This window comes from Schistocerca cancellata, chromosome 1 (assembly GCF_023864275.1).
Source record: "Schistocerca cancellata isolate TAMUIC-IGC-003103 chromosome 1, iqSchCanc2.1, whole genome shotgun sequence".
In the NCBI taxonomy this organism is placed as follows: domain Eukaryota; kingdom Metazoa; phylum Arthropoda; class Insecta; order Orthoptera; family Acrididae; genus Schistocerca; species Schistocerca cancellata.
The window spans coordinates 75,743,435-75,769,947 of record NC_064626.1 but is presented as its reverse complement, the minus strand read 5'-3'; the positions used below and the strand labels follow the sequence as shown (position 1 = coordinate 75,769,947).

The 26,513-nt window shown below is 39.1% G+C and overlaps 1 protein-coding gene across 2 annotated transcripts in view; it reads right to left on the bottom strand.

Moving 5' to 3' along the window:
* Positions 1-26,513, bottom strand: part of LOC126165312 (protein HID1) — an 82,595-nt gene that overhangs the window by 20,227 nt on the left and 35,855 nt on the right. For both annotated transcript variants that reach the window (XM_049920308.1, XM_049920309.1), the window contains exons 6-12: positions 21,241-21,482; positions 20,954-21,151; positions 18,263-18,353; positions 18,030-18,155; positions 17,842-17,946; positions 17,588-17,752; positions 2,357-2,590 (exon numbers count right to left, since the gene is read on the bottom strand). In XM_049920308.1, coding sequence (XP_049776265.1) covers positions 2,357-2,590; positions 17,588-17,752; positions 17,842-17,946; positions 18,030-18,155; positions 18,263-18,353; positions 20,954-21,151; positions 21,241-21,482 — 1,161 coding nt within the window. The remainder of the gene's footprint in view (positions 1-2,356; positions 2,591-17,587; positions 17,753-17,841; positions 17,947-18,029; positions 18,156-18,262; positions 18,354-20,953; positions 21,152-21,240; positions 21,483-26,513) is intronic.

Here is a 26,513-nt window from a genome sequence, read left to right as displayed (position 1 = left end):
TTCAATCCAGTGCCCCCCCCCCCTCTCTCTCTCTCTCTCTCTCTCTCTCTCTCTCTCTCTCTCTCAATCATCATTAGAGATATACACACATGAAGATGCACCAAACATTTTCATTTTAAACATCTCTGGATAAATTAAAGATATTTCATCACCTGTTTCCTCCGTGACTAACAATAACAATGTTCCTGTAAAATAATGAATGCATGCATTTTTAGTTTGTAGTTTCCTGTCAGCTCTGCAAAATTGTCATATCACTGACTGTGTCTAATCAAGAACATTTCAACTAATGAGGCATCATAGTCACATTTAACAAATATGTCTATCTCAGTAACTGAAAGGGCTGAAACACACATTGGTCATTGTTTTATGAGTTGCACTGTGGGTTTGTGAAGCTGAATATACGTTATCAATATTTGGAGTGCACAGGGACCGGAAAAATTTGCATTTTGAGATAAATGAGAAAGAGGTGAGAATTTTGCCTCGAAATGTGAAATTACTTAATAAACACTGTTTCATAACGAGTTGTATCCAGATGAGCTATTTATCAGAGCTAGTTTGAAATAGTTATGTTTTTGCATACAATATCAAAAATGTAAGTAGTTACTGGCATTGCACATCATTTAGCAAACCATAATTTGGAAAGATAATTTGCCCAAGAACCTACTAGCAAAATGTAGTGTACAAATGCAATGATGCACCAATGCGCTCTGTGATTTCACGCCATGCCAATGTGGACAGTTGAATAGTCTGTTTAGGATTCACATTGTGTAATGCAACATAGTACTCAGCCATGGAACCTAGCATTTTATACAAAAGAAACACATGTGTTTGCCTGTTAGCTAAAGCGCAAAAAATAGTATAATGTGGGCAGCTTTAATGTAACAAATTAGATGGCAGATGTTTTGAACTGTAGCTGCATCAAATACCTCTAGAGGTCACACCTGAGCTACATCGTTAACAATATTTTGCTAAATGCAACAAGCAACTGTTTACACTCACTGGCATCTGCCATTACAGCCTATAGTGCCTGCCCTCTGAGATATATGATTGGAAAATAAGATCTGTAACATTTTTTGGCAGCACTGAATTTCTTCCCCTAATGTTAAAAACAAGTTACCATACATTCGATTCTACATCTATGCTAGTGCCTTGTCAGTTCTATCTGTAGTGTTGTCAAGCTTGGGTCGTATGGCTATGAATGCCCACGAAAAGTTGAAATTAGTAGTCTGCAGATTTATTAATCTTCAAATTGGAGGGGGAGGGGGGGCAATGTACAGAGAAAAACTTCATATCAGAGTGGCATTCACTTAACTGGTGGGAAAATACTGCTGATTTTCAATGGAACAATCATTTTTGAAAGCTTAAATGCTGCAGACAAATGAAGAAAACAAAGTCCATTTCAGAAGAAAAAGGTGTTACAAGTTTTTGCAAAAGCAAACATTCCAGTCAAGAAATTCCCAATCAGCACTTTTTTGACAGTCAGTTTCAAAGAACTGATAATTTGTTTGTCTTTGCTCATGTAGTGTGACAACCTTTTAAATTTGTGTGTCTAATCATTTATGAACAAAGAAAGTAGATGGAATTTCGACAAAAAAATAGACACGAATTTTGCAAAAAAATAGATGCTACATTTTCCAGTCCCTAGTAATGTATCAAAAGATATTTAGTGTGAAACAATTAAATGTCTCCCCTTATTATGCGAAAATGAGTCCATCACTTTTATTTGATTCTGAAGATGAACTACTTTGTGGCATTCGCTTCAGAACTGTTCCAGAGATTCGACAGGCAGCAGACTACTCCATTCGCACCATCAACAGAACAGGCTCTGCTAACACTATACTATGCCTTCCACATCGCTGACAGCAGGTTCAACACAATGCTGGTGACTACTTTGAAGGACAGCAACAGGTGCAAACATGTTAACTCTTTTGTATTGGTTGTGAACAAATAGTTGCCACTGTTTAAGTTCCAACCGTTGTATAAGTTTTTTGTAAATTACTAACTCACAAAAACTTTTTCAATTATTCATTTTAGCTTACTTTGTAACAACTTTCCAGATTTTTTTCTCTTTTAATTATGGTGCAATCAAGATGCTGAAAAAATTAATTACTTTAATCATGCCTCCTTTGAGCATTCCTACAAAAGTAGACCTTAGAGCCTTCCTACAAAAGTAGGAAAGATCTGAGAGCTTGAAATCATCACTTTTGGTTGTATCACACTTAATAACTCTTTTTAGTGGCAAGCTATGGTGTACGTTCAAGAAATAAGCGTGTTACTGCTCCAACACATATGCTTTTGCAGGTAATGCAATTCTTTATGTACTTTATATGTGTTGAATTTATTTTCTAAAATTTACCTGGTGTGTCTGGAAGTGTTGCCTTAAGTGTTCCAGGTTCAGCAGGCAATGCTGGATGCGATCCCTCCATACTAGGAAGATCCTTTACATTCTCGGCAGATGACGTGCTCGGTAGGTGACGGCGAGTTCTTTTACTGAGGGACTTTGAAATAGTCCCATAATCTGATGGAAGATTGGCCAATGCATGGAAAACTTGCCTCTTGCGAATAATTGTGTACACAAGATTGGAGTTCCCTGAAAATTTCAAATAGATCACACATACATTAAAAATAAAATCTCAAAAGAGAAATGCAAAGGCTCAATATAGATTTAATACTAGTTATTGAAGTGAAATGGAAAGAGTATGACTTTTAGTCAGATTAATATAAGTTAATATCAATATCAGAAGAACAATGTGTACCTGGAATAGGATTTGTTATGAATACGAAAATAAGGTAAGGAGTGAGTTGCTGTGAACAGTTACATGAATGAATTACTCTCATCGGAATCAAAAGCAATCCAACAGCAACAACAGTTTAGGTATATATGCTAATGTCAAAAGCAGATAGTGAAGAGAGAGAGAATATGAGGACACTGAATGGATAACTCAATATGTAAAGGGAGACAAAATTCTAATAATTGTGGTGGTTAGAACAACATAGAAGACAGAGTTATGGATGAATATGGGTCTGGTATAGGAATGAGAGTGGAGTAAGACTGCTTGAGTTCTGCAATAAATTTCAGCTAGTAATCACAAATACACTGTTCTAGAATAACAAGAGCTATATTTTGAAAAGACCTGGAGACATGGGAAGATACCAGTAGTGTTACAACATTGTGAGACAGAGACTCTGAAATTAGATATTGGATGGTGACAGGAAGCAGGTTCAGGTTCAGATTCAGATTGCAATTCACTGATGATAATGTATAAAGAATTTAGATACAGAAGTAGGGATGAATGTTTCAAGTTTTCCCAGGTTGTAGACACTGTTATAATGAAAATCACATCAGCTAATTTTGTAACCTGGTGCACCAACATTTCACCAAGGCTGTCTCAACTTGAAATATATGCTCCTGTCATACAGATCTTTACATTTGCACTGACAAAATCAGTGTACATATCACATCACACCAGATCCATTGCATTAGTAGATCTTCCTGTCCCCACCTTTCATGACATACATTTACATGTTTGTTAGGTTTGTCTATCTTACAATAGTAGCATATGGTTATAATAAAAGGAAACATTCCATGAAGGAAAAATATACCTAAAAACAAAGATGATGTGACTTACCAAATGAAAGTGCTGGCAGGTCGACAGACACACAAACGAACACAAACATACACACAAAATTCAAGCTTTCGCAACAAACTGTTGCCTCATCAGGAAAGAGGGAAGGAGAGGGAAAGACGAAAGGATGTGGGTTTTAAGGGAAAGGGTAAGGAGTCATTCCAGTCCCGGGAGCGGAAAGACTTACCTTATGGGGAAAAAAGGACGGGTATACACTCGCACACACACACATATCCATCCACACATATACAGACACAAGCAGACATATTTAAAGACAAAGAGTTTGGGCAGAGATGTTAGTCGACGCAGAAGTGCAGAGGCAAAGATGTTGTTGAATGACAGGTGAGGTATGAGTGGCGGCAACTTGAAATTAGCGGAGATTGAGGCCTGGTGGATAACGGGAAGAGAGGATATATTGAAGAGCAAGTTCCCATCTCCGGAGTTCGGATAGGTTGGTGTTAGTAGGAAGTATCCAGATAACCCGGACGGTGTAACACTGTGCCAAGATGTGCTGGTCGTGCACCAAGGCATGTTTAGCCACAGGGTGATCCTCATTACCAACAAACACTGTCTGCCTGTGTCCATTCATGCGAATGGACAGTTTGTTGCTGGTCATTCCCACATAGAATGCATCACAGTGTAGGCAGGTCAGTTGGTAGATCACGTGGGTGCTTTCACACGTGGCTCTGCCTTTGATTGTGTACACCTTCCGGGTTACAGGACTGGAGTAGGTGGTGGTGGGAGGGTGCAGTCCGGAATCCCTGAAGCTTTACACCAACAACCTGACAACAGCTTTCGCATCCCGCAGCTACCCTCCCGACCTGATACAGAAGCAAATAACCAGAGCCACTTCCTCATCCTCTCAAACCCAGAACCTCCCACAGAAGAACCACAAAAGTGCCCCACTTGTAACAGGATACTTTCCGGGACTGGATCAGATTCTGAATGTGGCTCTCCAGCAGGGATACGACTTCCTCAAATCCTGCCCTGAAATGAGATCCATCCTTCATGAAATCCTCCCCACTCCACCAAGAGTGTCTTTCCGCCGTCCACCTAACCTTCGTAACCTCTTAGTTCATCCCTATGAAATCCCCAAACCACCTTCCCTACCCTCTGGCTCCTACCCTTGTAACCACCCCCGGTGTAAAACCTGTCCCATGCACCCTCCCACCACCACCTACTCCAGTCCTGTAACCCGGAAGGTGTACACAATCAAAGGCAGAGCCACGTGTGAAAGCACCCACGTGATCTACCAACTGAGCTGCCTACACTGTGATGCATTCTATGTGGGAATGACCAGCAACAAACTGTCCATTCGCATGAATGGACACAGGCAGACAGTGTTTGTTGGTAATGAGGATCACCCTGTGGCTAAACATGCCTTGGTGCACGACCAGCACATCTTGGCACAGTGTTACACCGTCCGGGTTATCTGGATACTTCCTACTAACACCAACCTATCCGAACTCCGGAGATGGGAACTTGCTCTTCAATATATCCTCTCTTCCCGTTATCCACCAGGCCTCAATCTCCGCTAATTTCAAGTTGCCGCCACTCATACCTCACCTGTCATTCAACAACATCTTTGCCTCTGCACTTCTGCGTCGACTAACATCTCTGCCCAAACTCTTTGTCTTTAAATATGTCTGCTTGTGTCTGTATATGTGTGGATGGATATGTGTGTGTGTGCGCGAGTGTATACCCGTCCTTTTTTCCCCATAAGGTAAGTCTTTCCGCTCCCGGGACTGGAATGACTCCTTACCCTTTCCCTTAAAACCCACATCCTTTTGTCTTTCCCTCTCCTTCCCTCTTTCCTGATGAGGCAACAGTTTGTTGCGAAAGCTTGAATTTTGTGTGTATGTTTGTGTTCGTTTGTGTGTCTGTCGACCTGCCAGCACTTTCATTTGGTAAGTCACATCATCTTTGTTTTTAGGTATATTTTACAATAGTATCAAACGCACTCATGATAAAATCAATTCGGGTTCTTGTAGTGTACTATCTCAAACTAATATATTTACCATCCACCATCGTGCACGGTTGTATTTATCACCACAGAAATATATTTTAGATGTCATCTATTTTTCACCTTCCTTTCACTACTATGAACTTTGTCTTATACAGCACTAGCTGCACTTTGAACGCATTGCATTGCCTCACTCTTTATAAGTAGGAACACCTATACAAAACAGACAAATTTACAACTACAACATAAATAAAAGGCAGACTTTTTGTGCATTAAATTAAGCTGTAAAAAGTTTATTTAATTGCCTTGAGATATACAATATTTTTGGTCTTCCTGTCTTCTGCATAAGAAATTTTGCAGCTGTCCTACTTGTGAGCATGCAAGATGTAACTGACCACATGCAAAGCACGGGATTTCCCAGATTTAATCTACTCCCCTGAACACTCAAAAAAATGTGAAGTCCAGGTTGCAATATCAACAACATTTTGAAGAGGATGGATTGCTACTCACCCTAACAATGTCACCCTTCATTACCTTGTACCACCTTGGACTGGAACAACTGAACCACATCTTTCATCAGGGCTTTGATGATCAATCATCATGCCCTGAATCGAGGGACATTATGCCCAAGATCCTTCCCACATTTCCTAACATGGTGTTCCATACCCCACCCAATCTCCACATAATCCTAATCCATGTCTATGCTACACCCAATCCCATCCCCTTTCCCCAGCAATCATATTTCAGTCCTGTCACAGAACTATCATAGCCCATCAGAGGCCGGGCCACCTTTGAAAGCAACCATGTCATATCCCAACTCTGCTAAATCATTGCACAGCTTTTTATATTGGTATGACTACCAAGCAGCTGTTTACCAGGATGAACGGCCACCACCAAATTGTGGCAAAGGGTAAAGTGGACCACCCTGTGGCACAACATGCAGCTGAACATAATGTGCTTCATTTCAATGCCTGCTCCAATACCTAGGCCATCTGGTTCCTCCCCTCCACCACCAGCTTCTCTGAACTACGCAGATGGCAGTTATCCTTACAACGCATTCTCCACTCCAGAAACCATCCCAGTCTAACAGCCTAAGGTAACCTATGGTCTCCAAACCCTTCAACCAACACATTTTGCCCCTCTGTCCTCTCGCTTCCTGCCAATTCAAGTCCCCCATGCTCATTGTGCTCTGGTCTGTGTCAACACCACCCTTTTCCCCTCTCTGCTGCTCTCCTTCACAGCCCTCATTCCCCCTCTTCCCTTTGCTGCCCCTCAGTCTCCTGATGCTGCATTAGGCAGCCTTCTCTTTTCACCATCTAGTCCCTGGTAGTCTATGCTCAGTCAGGCAGCAGTGACTTCTCTTTCCCGGCCAGTACCCTGTTACTCCTCTACCTTTCCCACCCCACTCCAGATTGCTGCTTCTGCTCGACATGACACACTGCATTTTGGTTGCAGTGGCCAGAGAGAGCTGGTCATTATGCATGAGGTGTGAATGTGTGTATTTTCATTTCTTCTTTCCTTTTCTGAAGAAATCTTTAGCTGAGAGCTCAGTGTGTAACAGTCTTTTTACTGTGCCTGTCTGTAACTCACTGTGTCATCTTTATAGGAGTTGCAACCTATCCTTTTCGTAACAGTACTGATACTTCAAATTTTGAATCACAGCTAGCACTACTTATAGAAAAATATAAGTTAATGCGGATGAGTAGGAGAAACAAACCTGTGATGTTGAAACACAGCATTAGTCATTTGCTGCTTAACAGAGTCACATCAATTAAATGTCTAGGCGTAACGTCGCAAAGCAATATGAAATGAAATGAGTTTTTAAGGATTGTAGAACAGAAGGCAAATGGTTGACTTCAGTGTATTAGGAGAATTTTGGGAAAGTGTGGTTCATCTGTAAAGGAGACCACGTATAGGACACTAGTGCAACCCATTCTTGAGTACTGCTCAAATTTTTGAGATCTGCACCAGGTCAAATTAAAGGAAGACATCGAAGCAATTCAGAGATGGGCTGCTACGTTTGTTTTCAGTATGTTCAAACACAACACTGGTATTACGGAGATGCTTCGAGAGCTCAAATGGGAATCCATGAAGGGAAGGCACAGTCTTTTTGAAGAACATTACAGAGAAAATTTAGAGAACCAGAATTGGAAGCTGACTGCAGAATGATTTTACTGCTGCCAACATATATTTCGCATAATGACTAAGAAGATGAAATAAAGAAATTAGGGCTCTATTTGCATGTGGGACAGGAAAGGAAATAACTAATAGTGGTACAGGGTAGAGTTCAAGTAGAATAATGTGGTAGGTAGACGCACAGCTGGCAGGACACACTGGGGGGGGAGAGGTAGTGGTGGTGGTGCTGGTGGGGCGGGGGGGGGGGGGGGGGGTGCAGGCAGGTGCTGTAGGGGAAGTGCCACTCTAAACTGAGGCTTACACTCTCATTTTTTGTAAATATTGAGTGGAGTCCCTCCATGCTCAACCTTTCATGGTGACCATTCAAAAAGATTTGCCGTCACCTCCAATTTGGTTAGCATCTAGGAAGAATTCCACTGAAAATGCAACAAAAGCAGCAATTTCTTTTTGTCTGACATTTTAACCATTTGTAACTTTCAGAGAAGCATCAAGAATGCTGAATTTTGAGTAAGATTTACATTTCTCTCTTTGCCACATTAAAATTTGCTTCTTTTGTAAAAACATGGCAGAGTTTACATAGTATCACCTTACTAACATATTGTGCAGACGTAACTATTAGAAAATTCTGAAACAATGGTTTATTAAGTGAGGAACTAGGAAAAAGAACGGTCAATAGCTTATGAAACAGTTGCACAGTACATAGACCTGTTTATTTCTACAATGGTTTACATCAGTTCACAGCTTGAACATTTAACTATTTTACGACATACTCAACGTTTCTGTCGATGCATTTTTGTAGACGCAGTGGCTGTTTTTCTATGCCCATGTCATACCAGCTCGCTGCCATGCTGTTCAGACAGTTATGAACCTCTTCTTTCACTTTGTTGTCGGAGCTGAATCGCTATCCTGTCAAATGTTCTTTTAACCTAGGGAACAGGTGATAGTCACTGCACACCAAGTCAGGACTACAGGGTGGGTGGGTTATTATGTTGCACTGAAACTGTTGCAGGAGAGCAATGGTTTGCCGAGTGATGTGTGGGTGAGCGTTGTCACGGAGAATGTGTATGCCCTTGCTCAACATTGCTCTTCTCCAGTTCTGAATTGCCGGTTTGAGTTCTTTCAGAGTCTCACAGTACCTGTCAGCGTTAATTGTGGTCCCAGCGATTCAGCTCCGACGACAAGGTGAAAGAAGAGGTTTATAACTTTCTAAACAGCATGGCGGTGAGCTGGTATGATATGGGCATACAAAAACTGCCACAGTGTCTACAAAAATGCATCGACAGAAATGGTGAATATGTCAAAAAATAGCTAAATGTTCAATCTGTAAACTGATGTAAACCATTGTAGAAATAAACAGTCCTATGTACTTATAAAAAAAAAATAGGAGACCTTACTTTTGGGATTACCCTCATAGATGCACTGATTGTGGCTTTGCATAGGCATATGTCACTCTCTCTCTCTCTCTCTCTCTCTCTCTCTCTCTCTCTCTCTCTCTCTCACACACACACACACACACACACACACACACACACACACAGATATATGTTTACATACTTTTAAAGATATTTCACACATGTTTGTACACATCTCTTATCCGTATCCCTAGCAAATTTCACCCTCCAGTTTCATCTGAATTCTGAGGGAACTTGCAATACTGTCAGTAACTGATTGCTGTTTTGAGAAAAAGGACTGTCGCTGGTAACCACCTTGATTCTCTGCTGCTTTTCACCATGCGACTCTAGAGAGGATGTTAAATGTACCTGTATCTTTAGTATTTGGCCATGAGGCATGATCTTAAGCCTCAAAATATGCAGGCAAAATTATTGGCTCGCTTCCGTGCTTGTGCTTTATCAGAAGCACAATTTGTAATTTGCTTTTCCTCTTGCTTGACGTCCAGTTGCCAATACACATCGAAACAAGGGTTACATTTGGAAATTTATCTGTATGGCAACTTATATATGTTTGTTGTATATGTTGCAGCATCAAGGCTGGGATGATCACAGTCAGTACCAGTCGAAAATGGGAGCTGCCAGTGGCAAAGATCATGTTAAGCCCAAAAGCTGGCTGCAATTGAGAACACCGAAGGCTTCACAACAGAAAAACCCTATTGTCACAGGGGGAAGTAGCATGGTACATTTCTTTGTAGGGCTTCTCAAAAGAAAAACCCTATTGTCACAGGGGGAATTAGTGTGCCATATTCTTTGTAGAATGTTTCCTTGATAGTTTAATATGAGGCATATACACAGTTGATTATTGGGCCTTGACCTGCCAAGTTGTGTATCAGACCTTGACCAGGTTGGGTCTGTACCATGGTGGAACCCGAACTGCAAGTTAAGTACACGATTTCAATCGGGCGATCCATGTGGGGGACCTTTAACAGGGTTGCAAAGTGGTATCTTCAATACTAATCTGAAGTTTAAGGCTATCGAGTAAGTTTTGAAAGTCGGGAGTTGAAACAGACTTATCCCACCTATTAGTTTCATACTGCATTAAATAGGTAGCCAGTATTTGGAAAACTATTTGAGAGAGAATAGTTTTTGTGGGCTGTCAATTGTCAAAATGTTTGCTACAGTAAGTAGAAATCACTGATTTAAGACTGGAACTTACAATAATGGTACTGGACTGATTGCCACTATAAGGGTGATTTTTTCTGCTGTGTACAAACTCTTGCAATTTGTTGATAAGAGGATAGGGAACAAAAAGGGTCTAACGAACTTATGTCCGGAAAAGCATGGTTTCCATGCTGTCAACCATTTATTCCATCATACATTGTTGCAGAGACTGCAGTCTAATATCCACTGTACCACGCAGACACAGTTACAGTTTGTGTTGCAAATAGTTTCCATGTGCCTCAATGCATGCTTGTACATGCCGTAGCATGTTCTCTCTCACATGTTCACATCAGCCAGGCTGCATCTGAACGGTACACAAATATGCTGCTCTACTGTCTCCACATCTGGAATGGGCTCTGCATACGCAAAACTTTTGAGATTGACCCATAATCGGAAATCACACAGTTTGAGATCCAGTGAATAAGCAGGGCATGGAGCTGGACAGCCTCCTCCCCCCCCCCCCCCCCCCAAATCCAATCCATCAACCAGTGAAGACACAACTGAGATGCATCCAGGCATTAACAGCAAAATGGGCTGGGGCATCATCATGTAGTGGCCACATAGCCCTTCGAATCATCAAAAGCAGTTCTTCCAGCATGAGAGGCATAGTCACCAGTAAAAACCACACCGATTGTTCTGGCCTGTTAGGTGATGTGAAAGAAAGACTGGTCCCAAAATACAGTGGCCAATTATCCTAGCCCATGCTTTCCGGCTGCACCGATGCTGATGATTCACTGTCACCATACCATGGATGTTCTGCACACTATCCCACAGATGCTCTGCGTATTATCCCTCAGATGACTGTTATGAAAGTTAAAGATACCACTCCGTGTAAAGGTGGCTTCATCTGTGAATAAGAAGGATGACACGTATCCCGGAATCATGGGTACCTGGTGAGGAAACCAGTGACAAAACTGCTCCCGATGTGGAAGTGATAGGCGTAGTAGCAACTGTCATGAAGAATGTTCCACGCTGATATCTGGCATACCCTGTCCTGGTGGGTCAACTGCCTGATACAGGCATAGCAGCCACCTTCCACAGTGATAATCACATTTTCCTCCAAGTCTGGGATGTCCGAACTTTTCAGGTACTTCCTTCACGATTTCCTGCTTCCTAAAATACCCCTTTCTCAGGCAAACAGTGAAACACTGTAGCAAACATTGAATGCTATGGTGGTTGTTGGTGTAGATAGGTCTCCTGATACAACCTTGCTGTCAGCTGCCTATTGCCATTTGCCTTTCCATAAGTAAACACTATTTTGCCAAGCTCGTGATTTGAATATGAAGCCATTGTGTACACTTCTGTATCTCATCCACTATAAGATGAATCAGCAAGAGAAGTGAATCGGACACAACATTACCCATGACTATGGCAGAAGTGGGCACTGGGGCATGACGTACGAGATACAGTACCACCCTTTAGGAGGAAACCACGCATATTTTAACTGTGGCTGCATGGTACAGTGAATATTAGACCGCAGCCTCTGAAAAAAAGTATGATTGAATAAATGGTCTCTAGCATGGGAACTATGCACTTCCAGACATAAGGTCATTAGAACTATTTTGTTCCATATCCTCCCATTGATCAACCCTAGAGTTTGTACACACTGGAAAAGGTAACCGTGTATATTGTAAATGGTGATCCATCTCTATTCTGTTGAAATTAGTAGTGGGCAATACATTGAATGGTTAGCTCATTTCTCAGTAAGCGATTGCAATTTGTTGCTTTAAAGGTGCATGTACTGAGGTACTACTGCCAATGCGAGATCCATGTTAATTTACAACTGTGGGTGAGCAGCAAGCTCGCTGCACTGATACAAACACGTATCAATAATTCCTAAACAGAAAGGTATCTAACTGCGATCTTACGGCAAAATAAACCTGGAAGATGTGAAGACTGGATTTAGTGATAAACGCTGGACACTACAGCAGCCATTCTAATAACGAAATCATAGAAAAGATGGATCATGCTACTACTACCTTGTGTTGATGTAATGAGTGACCTTTTATTTTCTTTCATATAGGGTTATAGTGGGTTCACACTACATCAACACTGGAAGAGGCATTGTTTATGATTAATTTAAAATCAAGGCTGAAAGTGGTGGTGACAGGATTTTTTTTTTTTTTTGTTTTTTTTTGCATGCATTACTGATTTGTGTGTGCCTGATATTGCGGGCACTCAACCACACACCTAAAACTGTATTGTTATTGATGAAAAAGACAAGAAAGGCAAGGTGTTATTACACCCAAGTTTGAAGCAAAGGTTTGTCGGCTCACAATCCCATTGTGCCAGTAACTTAACGGATCCCTAGTAATTTTCTGTGACAGATGCATTGGTTTCTTATTTAGTAGTACAAAGTGGTAACTTTTGTTTGTGTTCTGAGAAGGGAAATGGTGATATTGACTAGACAGGATAGATGCCATGTACCTGGTGTGCAAGCATATAGGTCAGTGGCTGCAACACTATGACTGTCCTGTTCAGTTTACTGTGTTCAATGTATTAACATGGCTTGTTGTAGGTATGTTTATTTCCTGTTAGACAGAGGTATTTGTTGTTATTTGGTGTATGTTGCACCTTGAGTGGAGAGAGTAAACAGAAAAGTAAACTGTTTAAGGTTGGGTGTCACAGTTATCTGAAAATCCACATTGTGATGTAAGCTACTGTAGTGGCACCTTTATTTGTTGTCACTTTCTTTATACTAGATCAGATCCTTGAGTGATATCATTGATTTTTAAGCTCTTTCTACTTGACTGCAGAGTTATTTCCTGCAACATTACTTTGAAATTAGCACCTATAAATTTGCTCACTACATGATTTCTTATTCTTCCCTCCCACCACAGTACATACTCATTCTCACGATGCGGTTGGTCCAATGGACAATTGCACTTAACAGATTGCACTTAACACTTTTGAAGTATTCCAAGTAAACTAATTACAGGAATGAAATACTAAAGGTCATTTTCAGGTAAATGGAAAATGCCGTGTGGCTAGGGCCTCCTGTCAGGTAGATAGTTTGCCTGGTGCAAGTCTTTCAAGTTGAAGCCACTTTGGCGATTTTCAGTTGTTTCTACATGTCACACCTTATCACCCCCCCCCCCCCCCCCCATGCTAGTGGTATATCATTCTTACAAAAATTTTATACAAACAATGAGTCATGCATATACCAAATTTGGTTGAATGTTCCTCAGTTATGCTTTTATGTCAAGCCTTTTCACCCCTTATTTTCGCAGTAAATCTGTCCAGATAGCAGGTGATGTGTGTGACAATTCTGATAGAAACTGTTTCAGGCATTACAGTGGTATCCCGATATGTCATTGTCCTGTCTTCACGACCTCCCCCTTGCCATTCACAACTGTATGCATGAAACGTCACAGTGACTTCCACCAATAAGTCTAGTGACACCAGAAACTATAGATTTGATATTAATATTGGTAGTTATCAAATATTTTTACCTGTCACATCTTCTTATCACCAACCCCTCCTCTATGTTTATATAAACAGTGAGTCATGTATATACTACCATTTGATTAAAATGTTCCAGATGTTTATGTCTCCAAAACTGTGCATTTGGTGTTCCCATTACTCTAGTCTTTTAATGCAATTGTTACAGGAGTTTCAAAAATTTCTGTTGCTGTAATTTTTGTAATTTCTTTTTGGCAACGACTTAACAGCTCTTTCATAATGCTCCATTTTTCCTTACAATCTTTCACATTTTCCACACCATAAAGCAAACATTTTATTCCAGAATCACCTTTAACGCATCTATTGCACACTTTAATAGTGAGTTGTTAACAACATCTTTCAACATGAGAAAATACTCTTCAAGAGAGTCTTCCCATTTCTTCTTTAATTCGGACAGTACCGGTGGTCTTCATGCCAAATTGTTCTTGCAAAGCTTTCCTCAGTGTAACAGTAAAATCTCAGGTAGCCCTAAAGCATTTTTTTGCTGTTGTTGCAGGATATCGGTCACTGCCACAAAATAACTTAAGAGCACCCTAAAAGTCACAGACCAGTGGGGCAAATTAACATTTATTATATGGATATTTTGAGAAATACTCTTTGATTCTATAACCCGTTTTTCAATCAAAATCTTTTTTGTCTCTTTCTCCAGTAAACTTTGTCTTTTATAATTACTCTTTCAGACTGCATATCCTCCATCTTCCTCCCCCCCCCTCCCCCCCACCCACTTCTTTTTTCACAATCAATGTTGTCATTAATTTTCAACGCAGGCTTTTATATGTTGCTTAAATAATAATAAATTTCAATCGTAATTTCAGTTTCCACTAAAGTATTTATACACAATATAGTGTAGATTTCTCCCAGTTCCACTTCTGAAAATGATTCTTATATACATGGCTTTATGTTCACTAGCTTTTGATTCAACAGTGAAGCCACAAAATTCTCTCAGATGTTTCCAATGTTTTCTGTCATCTAGAACTTAACCTGTTTACTTTTATACTCTGTTCATAATAATAATAATAATAAAGCTGATATAAACATTACACCATGTATTCTATCACGTTTGCTTGAATCTCAATGGATTTTGTTTCATGTGGAGTGGAAGCCAAGCTGTGTCCTGTACAGTCAAGTAGAATCATAAGAATATGTTTTATGCTGTGTTACTCGCACACAGACTGAACGATAATGCAGAACAAAAGTTTTACTGGCTCATTAAACTTGGACCAGCTGGCTGGCCAGTGCTGTCCAACTAATCTGCAATGATATGAGCAGTTGTAGTTCAGATGTTAGAGAGACCAGCAGAGAAACAATATAGCTTCAAATGTCATTTAATTTTTAAAGACAATGAAATAATATTAGGCAAAACTCCAGCACTACCGCATTTTTCTTGGGTGATGTGACTGAAAACATATAATGCTCTCGTTCCCACCTAACATAGTATTCTCATTATGAACAAGATTGATGAAAATGCCTAACTTAGAGACGGGTAAATTTTCTAAGTGAACTACATGTCATGCAAAAGCATACTGCTTGGGATTTCACGTATTGCTTAATACCGAAGCCACTGAAGGTATTAATTAGTCTCTTAGCTCCTTCCTTATCCCAATCTGATAAATACATTTCAGTTGTGAAATTGTCATCCACTATGTTGGTAATGAGGCAATCAACAACAGAATCCGTGAAACCATCCAGGCGCCACATTTTCTCCTCTTTTGTGACATGTCGTTCTATATCCCACCAGCATTCAGCAGTAACATGTGAAAAAGCTGGGTGCATTAGTTCCAGTGCGTCTGGCAGAGTCTTGATATTTCTCATGATGAATCTCTTAACTTGGCTCCACATCAGTTTTGTTGGGTTCATATTGTAACAGTACAGTGGCAAATGTAAAAATACAGCATTTGTATGGTGTGCTTGATGCTGTGAAAATCATTGTTTTTCATGTTTCTACGACACTTATCACTCTGGTTGAGAGACTACATCTGTCATATTACACAGTGGACATAGTCCAAATAAAAAGTATTTGGTTTCATTTCTGTCCTAAAAAATTAAATTATGTTTTTTTAAAATTTAAGCAACCATTACTGACAATCTTTCATAAAATATCGATAATTAGGAACTTGTATTTGAAATGAAAACAGGGATTTCGCGTGCAATATGTAATTAGAAACAAGAAGACATGCATTATTCGCAAAAAATGATTATGAATTTTACAATTACGAGATGTAGGTACTTCAAATTGAACGAAAAAAAAAAAGACCATGGTGAGATCTGAACCAGCAAACCCAGTCTACTATGCTACCAATTCTGCTACATATCCAACATGCATCTGTATCTCCATTGTATCAAATACAGTCCCTCAGAAAACTTCAAAGTCGCTTTTTCTGTAAATTTGTGAAAAACATTATGAACAACCCATTTCTCGGCACTTTCTAACCATGTTCCACAAGTGTGTTCCACTACGGGGCAGGAAGCAGCCTCAGCCATTTTTATATTGCATATTAACAGTGCAAAAATCAAAGCACAACAGTACAGACACTGCGACTGTACATAATTTTTGAAATAAAAAACTATAAAGCTAAAGCATGATTGAGAAAAACCTTGATGGCTGTTAATACTTTAGAATATCCTAAAAGTTTCATTTAATGTAACTTAGTATTAAAATATAATACGTAAGTAGGTCCTACTTACAAGAGCTTAACAACACCATGTATGAGTGCTACAGCTTCTGACCAACCACTGTGCTTGTGTTTGTTTACATCAGATTTATTCTTATGATGAACAGAGTATATAAAGATTTAATGGCTTTAAGCAGTACACAGGTTATATTTTAATTACTTTTTCAATTTCACCTAAAGTTACCATTTCCACATATTTCATCACCTTCTTTCACTCTTAGTGTTCCAAAATAGCAAAAACAGATCTGTTATAATGCCTAAAAGTTAATGCATAGATAAACCTATCACCAAGATTCTAATTCAGTGTTCCACACTCAAACTTGTTTTGTACAATAGTTTTTTTTTCTTTCTTTTGGGTTGTTTCTCCTTTTGGCACAACATATGAAATTTTTTCTTGCATCATTCTCTTATTTAAAATTCATATTTTCATATTTAAAATATGAGTCCTAACTGTATATTCAAAATCCACCTAATCACATGCCACTACACAGTCACAAGCAAAATAAGGCTCAAGTAATTTTATTGTATTCATCATCATCATCATCATCATCATCATCATCATCATCATCAGAGGGCCAAAAACTGTTATTAATCCTTCTGTTGATTGATGCAGAGCTCTAAAAATTTGTAGGAATATAAAGTTTCCAAGTTTCACAGAAACCATTTATTATTATCACTTTTAAAAACTTAAGTTTGGAAATGTGCAAGCTTTCAGAGCCAGTGACTCCTCCTCCTGGAAAAAGTTATGGTAAAATCACACAGAATTCTGGGTCAGGGGAGAACTTACAGGATGACAAGGAAAGACTTGTTGGGGGTGGCACTGGCTGAGATTTAAAAACTACAAAGAACAAAACACTGCAACACACATTTTCCCCATGAACATACAATAACTACTGAAGATTTATTGGCTTCTTTGGTGCATCATTTGCCTTGTTAGCAGAAAAATCTTTAAATCCTCATACATTATAAAAATTGAAAGTGTTTATCTGAAATGTTTCTTGCAAATCAGTAAAGATATGGAATCATTTTGAGCAGTTTGTCACAATATAAACAACAGGAATTCAGATTCAAATCAATATAGCCACACTATATTATGGAACTTGTAACAAAACTTACCGTCGAACTGGTACTGTATGATGTTATTAAAGATTTCAAGTAAAAAGAAAACTAAATGGTGATTTGTTGGAGATGAAAATAGGAACCATGGAGTACTAAATGCTTCCAACAAATGTAACAGTTTTGTGCTTGCAACCATAGAAAGGGTTTTCAAATATGGTGACACTGAAACATAAGAATATTTTCAAAATTACAAAAATCAAATTAAAATTTCCTTCAATAATTATGAATTATTTTCAAGAAAGGTTCAGTACCATTAACAAGGATCGTCAGAAGACAGTCAAATAAAGGCTGCAAACGCTGATGTCCAGTAGTAATAATCTTGTGAAAAACAATGATTAAGAGATCTGCATGTGTTCCTGAAAAAGGAAAAAAAAGACATCAGTATCTACATAGATAGTTTAAATAAATATGCCAAATTCACATCAGATAATTAATTTACCAGTAAACACAGGTATATCCATTGGTATTGTGGCAGTGTAAGGTTTGTTTAGACGGACACCAAAATTTCTCTCTCCACTGAGCAGGAGCAATATAAATACTCCAATGTGCATCAGGCCCACACGAGCTAAGGAGAAAAATCAGAACAGTTGTGATTAGGAAATATCTGAAACTGTGTTCATAATACTGGAATACTATAGAAATGAAGTGTCAAGCAAGATGATGCCTGCTTACATTGATCAGCCCTTGAATCATTGAGATGATAGAGAATTGGCACCAAAATTTCAAGAACATCACTGCTCTTCAAAACATAGTATAGGAATTTCTGAAAGTAAATTATGTTATTTAAAATTAAATTCATAAGACATAAATAAATATTGCTGATACAAAAAGTTTTTCTTGGGTTTCCAATTTAAATTAAACAGATGAGAGCAAATCCATAAAATATAATTTACATCTAATTATCTAACAGAAGATAAGAGTCATACCATTCATTAATAAACTTATCAGATCAGTGGAAAATCCAGGATGGAATGTAAAAAGCTCTATTTGTGACAGTCTTTTTGTTGTGCCTATCTGCGACTCAGCATCTCTGCTACATGGTGAGCAGCAACTTTCCTTTACATAATATTGTTATCAGGTAAGTTACCTTTAAGATACTTTACACAGTACAGCATGGAATTTTAAGGAGCCAAACTCAAAAATTTCAGGTATTATGATAAATTATTTAACTTTAATAACCATGTCCATCAAGTGAATAGGAATCAGGTTTCCCTTTAGAATAAAATGCTTTATGCAATACAGATTCATTGCCAGAACACCTGCTGCTATGTCAATGCCCTGAATGTTTGAAATATATACATCAGGGAGATTATTCCATAGATAGATTTTTTGTATGCTCAATCAAGAAAACTCATTTTTAAATTTCTTTCTATGGAAATTTTAAGTTGTTATGATGATGATGATGATGATGATGATGATATCTGAAATGTACAATGACTGAAACAGAAGCTGCATTTGATGACTGATGACAAAACTTGAGAAAATTACATTTGCAACAGACTATCAAAAGTTGGAATGAGAATCCTACGACTATCATGAAACCAACTGAAGAATTGTGCAACTGGTTTACAGTAAATTGAGCCTAATTTCAATCACAAATGAATGTAGTACAAATGCAAGGAGAGTTATTAAGTAAAAAAGTACCTTTTTGACACAGTCTATTCATTTTAGGTCAATGTACTTTTTTCAGTATCTTTTGAGTGACAAGATTTCATATCTCGATTGCAACTCTGCATATCTACACATGTCAACCATAACCATTTGATATACACAAAATGCTTTTAAGACACAAGTTTCTCGAAATGTGGGAATAAGTAAAAGTCAAAGGGTCCCACGTGTGGTCAACAGGATGGCTATTTCAACAATTCTTACTTCAAATCCTTCAGTATGCAGTGCTAAAAGATGAGGAAATTTTCTCAAGTGTCTACTTACATCAGTGGTTGCATGTCCATGGGCTTTAAGACAAGTGATCCTTGACAACTGTTAAGTGGTGAGTCACCAACCATGGATACCACTGATAGCTCAAGAAAAATTTATCAGTATATATGGCCGCGAAACTAGGCATTCATACAATGTTACAGCATCTTTGTTATATCACCTTCAAGACACATACACTTTTATTTGAATTAAGCTCTTGTTTTCTTAACTGTTGTAAATGAGGATGTCAAATCTTGACCAGTATTGGATGGATTTATGTTGACTGACAAAAACAAAACAATTCAAGTTTACCAATTAGACCAAAACACATACAACATGACTACTTGAAAAAGCTGCACAAACATAACTACTACACAGAGCAAATGAACATTCAATTTACTTTATTCAGCACCTTTTAGCAACAAAACAAAAAAAGTTTCATTAATGTCAGTATCACGTCTGTGTCAGGGCAAGAACTTTTTACCTTGCCCTTGTAACACACCTTATATCCTTTTGAATCATAAGGAATAAAGTGGAATCAATGAGTTGAAAACCTACTTAAACCACACATTTCATCTTCAGCCATTATGTAACATGCTTTTGTGTACTGAATGAATACCAAAAATTTTAATATATTTTCAATACTTACAATACAAAAAGTTTCTTTCTTAAGGAAGCTTGTTGAGGTATTTATTCCATAAAAGCAGGCAATAAGAAAACTGTGCAAAACTGATTACTCAGCATGGTACACAAAGGCTTATACAAAAATTGTTTTACATCTTTACACTTACTAACCAGTACATTTTGTCAGTTATATTAAAAATGGTAGTGATTTTTATGAAACTAGTAGCTTTCATTCATGCATATGAAGATACTGATTTGCTGTCACCTCCACAAACAAAGTAGTAGTATAATTAATTCCAGTCAGCAGTTAAAACAGCATGTACAAAGCTGACAACTGAGAAATCAGTCCAAGTATTGTCTCTCATCCCTTCTTTCTCATTTATCAATAGTAACTCTTATGTTATTTATCAGTATTTCCCTCTGTCCCTGACACACTCTTTTCGTCTTTAGAATTATACCCCTCACCTATTTCCCACACCAAATGCAATCACATTTGATTGCTCCTTATTTCTTCTTCTATTGTTTTTTGTGCATCTTCTACTTAACTCCTTTTCTTTGGTTTCATAATTTCACACTACAATATTATATTTCATCACTTTTTCAATACCATTTTTGTTAGAAAAATATTAATTACTTTTGCACATTAATCTATTCCTGCTGCTAGCACAAGTGGGGGAGAGGGACTGGAGGAAAGGGGGGGGGGAGGGAAGAGAGAAAGAGAGAGAGATTCTTGTTATATCATTCTCACTGACACTGAGGATGCAATGAAAATTAATAAATTATGTGAGCTTATGATTAATTAAAAGGTGAATGTAACAATACCTTGTTGTAGTCACACATTTTCCAAAAAAAGACCAGAAGCTCTTGATGAAATTGCACTTTTTTTGTTGAGTTGGGTAAGTATGTTTGTACCAGAGGATTGTTAAGAAGTCTGGTAAATCCATGGAGAACGAAATGAAAATCTTCATCTCTGTGGATTCTTGACAGATAATTTATAAAAAGATTGTCTGGTACAGGAACCTACATGTACAGATTGCATTCATTTAAAAAGTGATCCCTTAGGCTATATAAAAAAAATTACAGCTATAAACTGAATGTCAGATCTTTACCTCTTCTCCTTCAGGGGCACTGCTGGTTGTATCATGATCTAAAGTTACTATCAATATCTGCAAGGCTGTATCTACTAAAGGTTCCATAGAATCAGAGAAAAGTAAATGGTTGTAAGGAACACCAAGACCCACTGGATCATATGCACATACAGTGTTCAACAGAGAAGTAAACAGTGGTAAAGCATGCCGATTCTCAGCACTTGTGAAGTACTGAATCCATCTATTTGGTGCAGTATGTATATCTGCAACAAGAAAAATATATCAGCATGCAGAATATATACGCCAGAATACACTGAAAGTATGAATGAAATGAGACATAGTTGCACAAATAATATGTTGGATACTGCATGCACTCATGCCACAACCTCCCCCCCCTCCCCCCCCCCCCCCTTCCACACACAATTTCAACTTCCTCACTCCATTTAATTTCACTTGGTCCTCCCCTTCTAAGGGAGCAACATTTCCCAACAGGAATCCTTCTCTGATGGTCCCTCGAGAACCACTACCCAAACCAAGCCAAAAAAATAAATTTTGAAAAATAAATAAACAAACACCAGTCAGATGTATTATGAAATTATTTGTCTAAAAATAAGAAATAAAATAGATTAGAGAAACTTTTGCTGCATCTCATTTGCTGTTTGTGATTTTGAGCACCATTAAATTCTTCCTCTAATATATTTTATTTCTTTTTCTCAAGTCTATTATATTTCTTTCTGGCCAATCATTTCACAAAACATTTGACTTTTTTTCAAGTTTTCTCAGAAAGTAACCTCAATCACTTTCTTAGCATGTTCTGTTCTTCAAATGTCTTGAATTTAGTTCTTGATTCGATGGAAACCATTTTCACAGTTCAATATCACACTAATATAACTTTTTATGTGCAAAGAAGTTAGGCCTCAAAGAGTTAATCTTTCTGACTTCATTTACATAGCTAGCAGCAGCTGCTCATGAAATATTTCAATTTTCTATTAAATCACTACTTTTTTCTTAGTTACCTTTATTACTTTAAATCAGTTAACTTTTTCTTTTTTTTTCAAAAACAGACCTCAAGCTAGTCAGTATGATACTCCATTTATTGATTTCCCATTCCATCAAATCAGTATTTTTTTTCTTAACTGCCCTGATTATTTTCAAGAAAATAAATCATTTATTACAAAACTAGACCACATGCTGGTCAATTTTATACCAAATTTGTCCATTTTCCACTCTTTGTTTGTCTATGAAAAATTAGACAAAACACTGTTGTGTAATTTATAGGGAGCTTCGTTTGAGCAGAACTGCACCACCACCACCACCACCACCACCACCACCACCACCACGCAACAACAAATTCTCACTGAGAGATGACACTCCTTTCAAAATGTCACCTCCATTCTTTAAAGACAAGCATAAGTTAAATTCACATCCTTCCTGCATTTAACACTACTACTACATTCACTCATCAACAAGCCACAAAGAAGGAGCTTCCCCTTTTCCCTCCCCAGCTACACACCACTGCCCTGTACTGAAACAAATCAACCACATCCTTCACAAGAATTCTGCCTATGTTTCATCACACTTTTAAAAAGGAATGTAAATACTTGGGATTAAAGGTGACCCGTATGGGGACAGAGAGTTACCCGAGATTGAGGCCAGGATGATTACAGGAGTGGAGGATGTGTTTTAAGGATAATGCCCATCTGTGTAGTTCAGAGCAGCTGGTGCAGGTGAGAAGGACCCAGATGTCCCAGACTGTAAAGCAGAAACTGAAACTGATCATGCTGTGCTCAGCTGCATGTTGTGCCACCAGGTGGTCAACTTCGTTCTTGGCGACAGTTTGGTGATGGTCATTCCTTTTGTTGGACAGCTGCTTGGTAGTCATACTGACATAGAAAGCTGTCCATCATTTGCAGCAGAGTTGGTATATGACATGGTTGCTTTCACAGATAGCCTGGCCTCTGATAGGATAGGATAAGCCTGTGGCAGACTACAGGACGATGTGACGGATGCACGAATTAGACAGGTCTTTTAACTTGGTCTGTCACAGGCATACAATCCCCGTGGCAAGGGATTGGGAGTGGGAGTGGCATAGCGACTACAATGTTGTTTGCATTGGGTGGACAATGAAACATAACTTTAGGAGGAATGGGAAGTATCTTGTGTACAATATCACTCATTTCAGGAGGGTGAGAGATAATCAAAGCCCTGGTGACAAATATGTATCAGTTGTTCCAATCCAGGGTGGTACTGAGTGATGAGGGGCCACTCCTTTGTATCTGATTCTCAGGGGTGATGAGAGGATTGGATGTGTGTGTGTGTGTGTGTGTGTGTGTGTGTGTGTGTGTGTGTGTGTGTGTGAGAGAGAGATTGCCTGTCTGTGAAGGCCTTCGAAAGGTCTGCAGCATACTGGGCAAGGCAGTTCTCATCACTGCACATACACATCCATGGGTGGCTAGGCTGTATGAGTGGGATTTTTTGGTATTGAAGGGGTGGCAGCTGTCAAAATGCACGTACTGTTGCTGATTAGTGGGTTCAATGTGGACAGAGGTGTGGGTGAAGCCATCAGAGAGGTGGAAGTTAATGTCAAAGTAGATGGTGCATCGGGTAGGAGGAGGAACAGGTGAACTGGATGTGAGAGAAGGTGTTGAGGTTGTGAAGGAATGTGGATAGGGTGTCTTGGCCCTGAGTTCATATCTTTAAGATATGATTAGCCTGAACCAGACTAGGAGTTGGGAGTTTTGGGAGGATATGGAGGTTTCCTATTTGTCCCATAAACAGGTTTGCATAGGAAGGTACCATGCTGGTGCCCATGGTTATCCTGCAGATTAGTTTGCATACCTACAAAGGAAAAGTAGTTAGTAGTTGTGGGTCAGGATATAGTTGGTAAGGAGTGTACGGAATGAAGTGGTTGATTTGGAGTCTTCAGGATATTGGGAGAGGTAATGCTCGATAATGGCAAGGCGATGGGCATTAGGGCTGTTGGTGTATAGGTAGGTGGCATCAATAGTGACGAGTAGGGATCCATGAGGGAAAGAGATGGGGACATTGTAAAGTCGGTGAAGAATGTAGATAGTATCTCTGATGTGGAAGGCTAGGTTTTGGGCACTTGGTTGGAAGAGTGGAAATTCTTGCAGTGGGAGCACAGTAGCCAGCTACAGTGGGATGTCCAGGATTGCTGGATTTGTGGACTCTGGGTAGGATGCAGTCAAGGGATGTACAAGGTGTCATATGGGTCAGTAGGGACTTACCGGAGAGGTTCAGGAAAGGGCTTATGAATTTCAGTAGTGATTGAACGTTATGCTGCACTTCTGGGCTGGAATTACTCTAGCAGACCCTGTAGATGCAGGAGTCACACAGCTGACAGAGACATTTTGTCAGGTAGTTTCTGTGACTCATCACGACAATGGTGGAGGTTTTGTCTGCAGTGAGGGCAATTAAGTCAGGATCAGTTTTCATGTTGGGTTCGCCTTTCCTTTCTTCTGATGAATGCTTACTGTTCTTAGAAAGGAATAATAAGATCAAGCTGGAGGTAAGGAATTCAAGGATGGTGACCATGGGCTGGTTAGGTGGGAAGGGGGTGGAGGCTCATGGATGGTGGTATGAACTGTGAGAAAGAATGTTCAATGTTGGGATTAGGCTAGCTTTGCTTAGAGCAATTGGTGGCGAAGAATGGTTTCCACTGTAGGCATTGGGAGCAGGAAAGTAGGTCTTTGACAGATCCATTATGGTTAAACTTGGGTGCAGGGCTGAAGGCCTAAGGGTAGGACAAAACTTTTATGGAACTGATGTTTTTGGAGGAAACGTTAATAACTACATTTTGAATTTGCTTGGGTTCTGTGTTTTGTGTGATGCTGGAAGGGAATTTTGGAGGATGTGAGAAACTGAACAGGTCAGCTAGGCACAGTTTTGGATTACAAACGGGTTCACTGTGAGTGGGATGGGTGTTGATGGATAATCGAGCCACAAGGTGAGCGTAGGATGTCAACAGGTTGGACAATTTATGGAGGTGGTATCTGAAATGCTGCTCCAGATGTTGGAGTGCAAGGATTTCTATTTCGGAGATGATATATGTCTACTAGGGACTGCATAGCAGTAGTGTCTTGCGGAAGGTGTAGAGGTGTTTCTGGTATGGTTGTACCATCAGGTGTTTCTGCAGTACCAGGTTTGTAAGGGATAGGGGCTAGCAGAATCTGACAGGTGAAGGTCATTCTGAAAGGAAGGGTGGGATCCAGAGAAGGAGACTTTTATGGTTAGGTCATGGAGGGGGGGGGGGGGTTCATGGTTTAGATGGCATTAAAGGAACAGGGTGTGAGACGGTTTTGACCAGTGAAAGGAATACTTTCTGAACTGCTGCAGAAAGATGGAGCAGTGATCAATTAATACAGTGTGAGTCTAAGGAGTGAAATGGATGGAAGAAATTGCGCTGGCAACAACAGGACAGTTTTTGGTGCAGTACTGCATTTCGACAGCTGCCAACCCTTCCATATCATAAAATCCCTCCAAGAATGGGTTGTGCAAGTATTCTGTGCTTGGTTTCCTTTACAGGTGAGCTACACTTTCCTAGAATTCTCCCAATGAACTTACCATTCACCTTCCCTAAAATCAACCTAAAATAATCACTCCATTTTATGTTGCTTTGCATCATTATACCTGGGTATTTAATCACTGTGACTGTGTCAGGCAGCAGACCGCCAGTGGTGTATTCAAACATTACAGGATTGCTTTCCCTACTCCTCTGCAGTAACACACAATTGTCCACATTTATAGCAAGTATGTAACAGTGTATAAAAAGTTCAACTTGCTGCACTTGTTTGAGTTTGAAAATCAAAAAATGATGTATTCATATTCTGTTTGGATGTCTGCAGCATAACGAAACAAAAAGGTAAGGCACAGAAGAAGCCTTAGACCACAGCCTAATGCCTTATAATGAAAATCAATTAAGACATAACAATGGAAGGTCTTCAGTAGTGGATGAAACCCTTTATGAACTGAGGTATAGTTGACCAGCAAGAGAACTTCAGTACCGTCATATAAACAACAGAGAAACTGGTGTAATAAAGAGGAAAAATTGCTGGGGTTCACTGTATCCAAATGCAATTCTGTGGTATTCTGAAATATCTTGATTTTTATGAAAGCTCTTTGTAATTTGTCTTGTTACTGAAATTTAATATTCTGTAACAGTTTATTAAATAATGGAAAATACATTGAATATGTTCAGAATGAGAATCTGGCCCTTTTTTACTAAATATCCATTTAAAAAAGACACTATTTCTGAGAGAGGCCTCTTACTTATC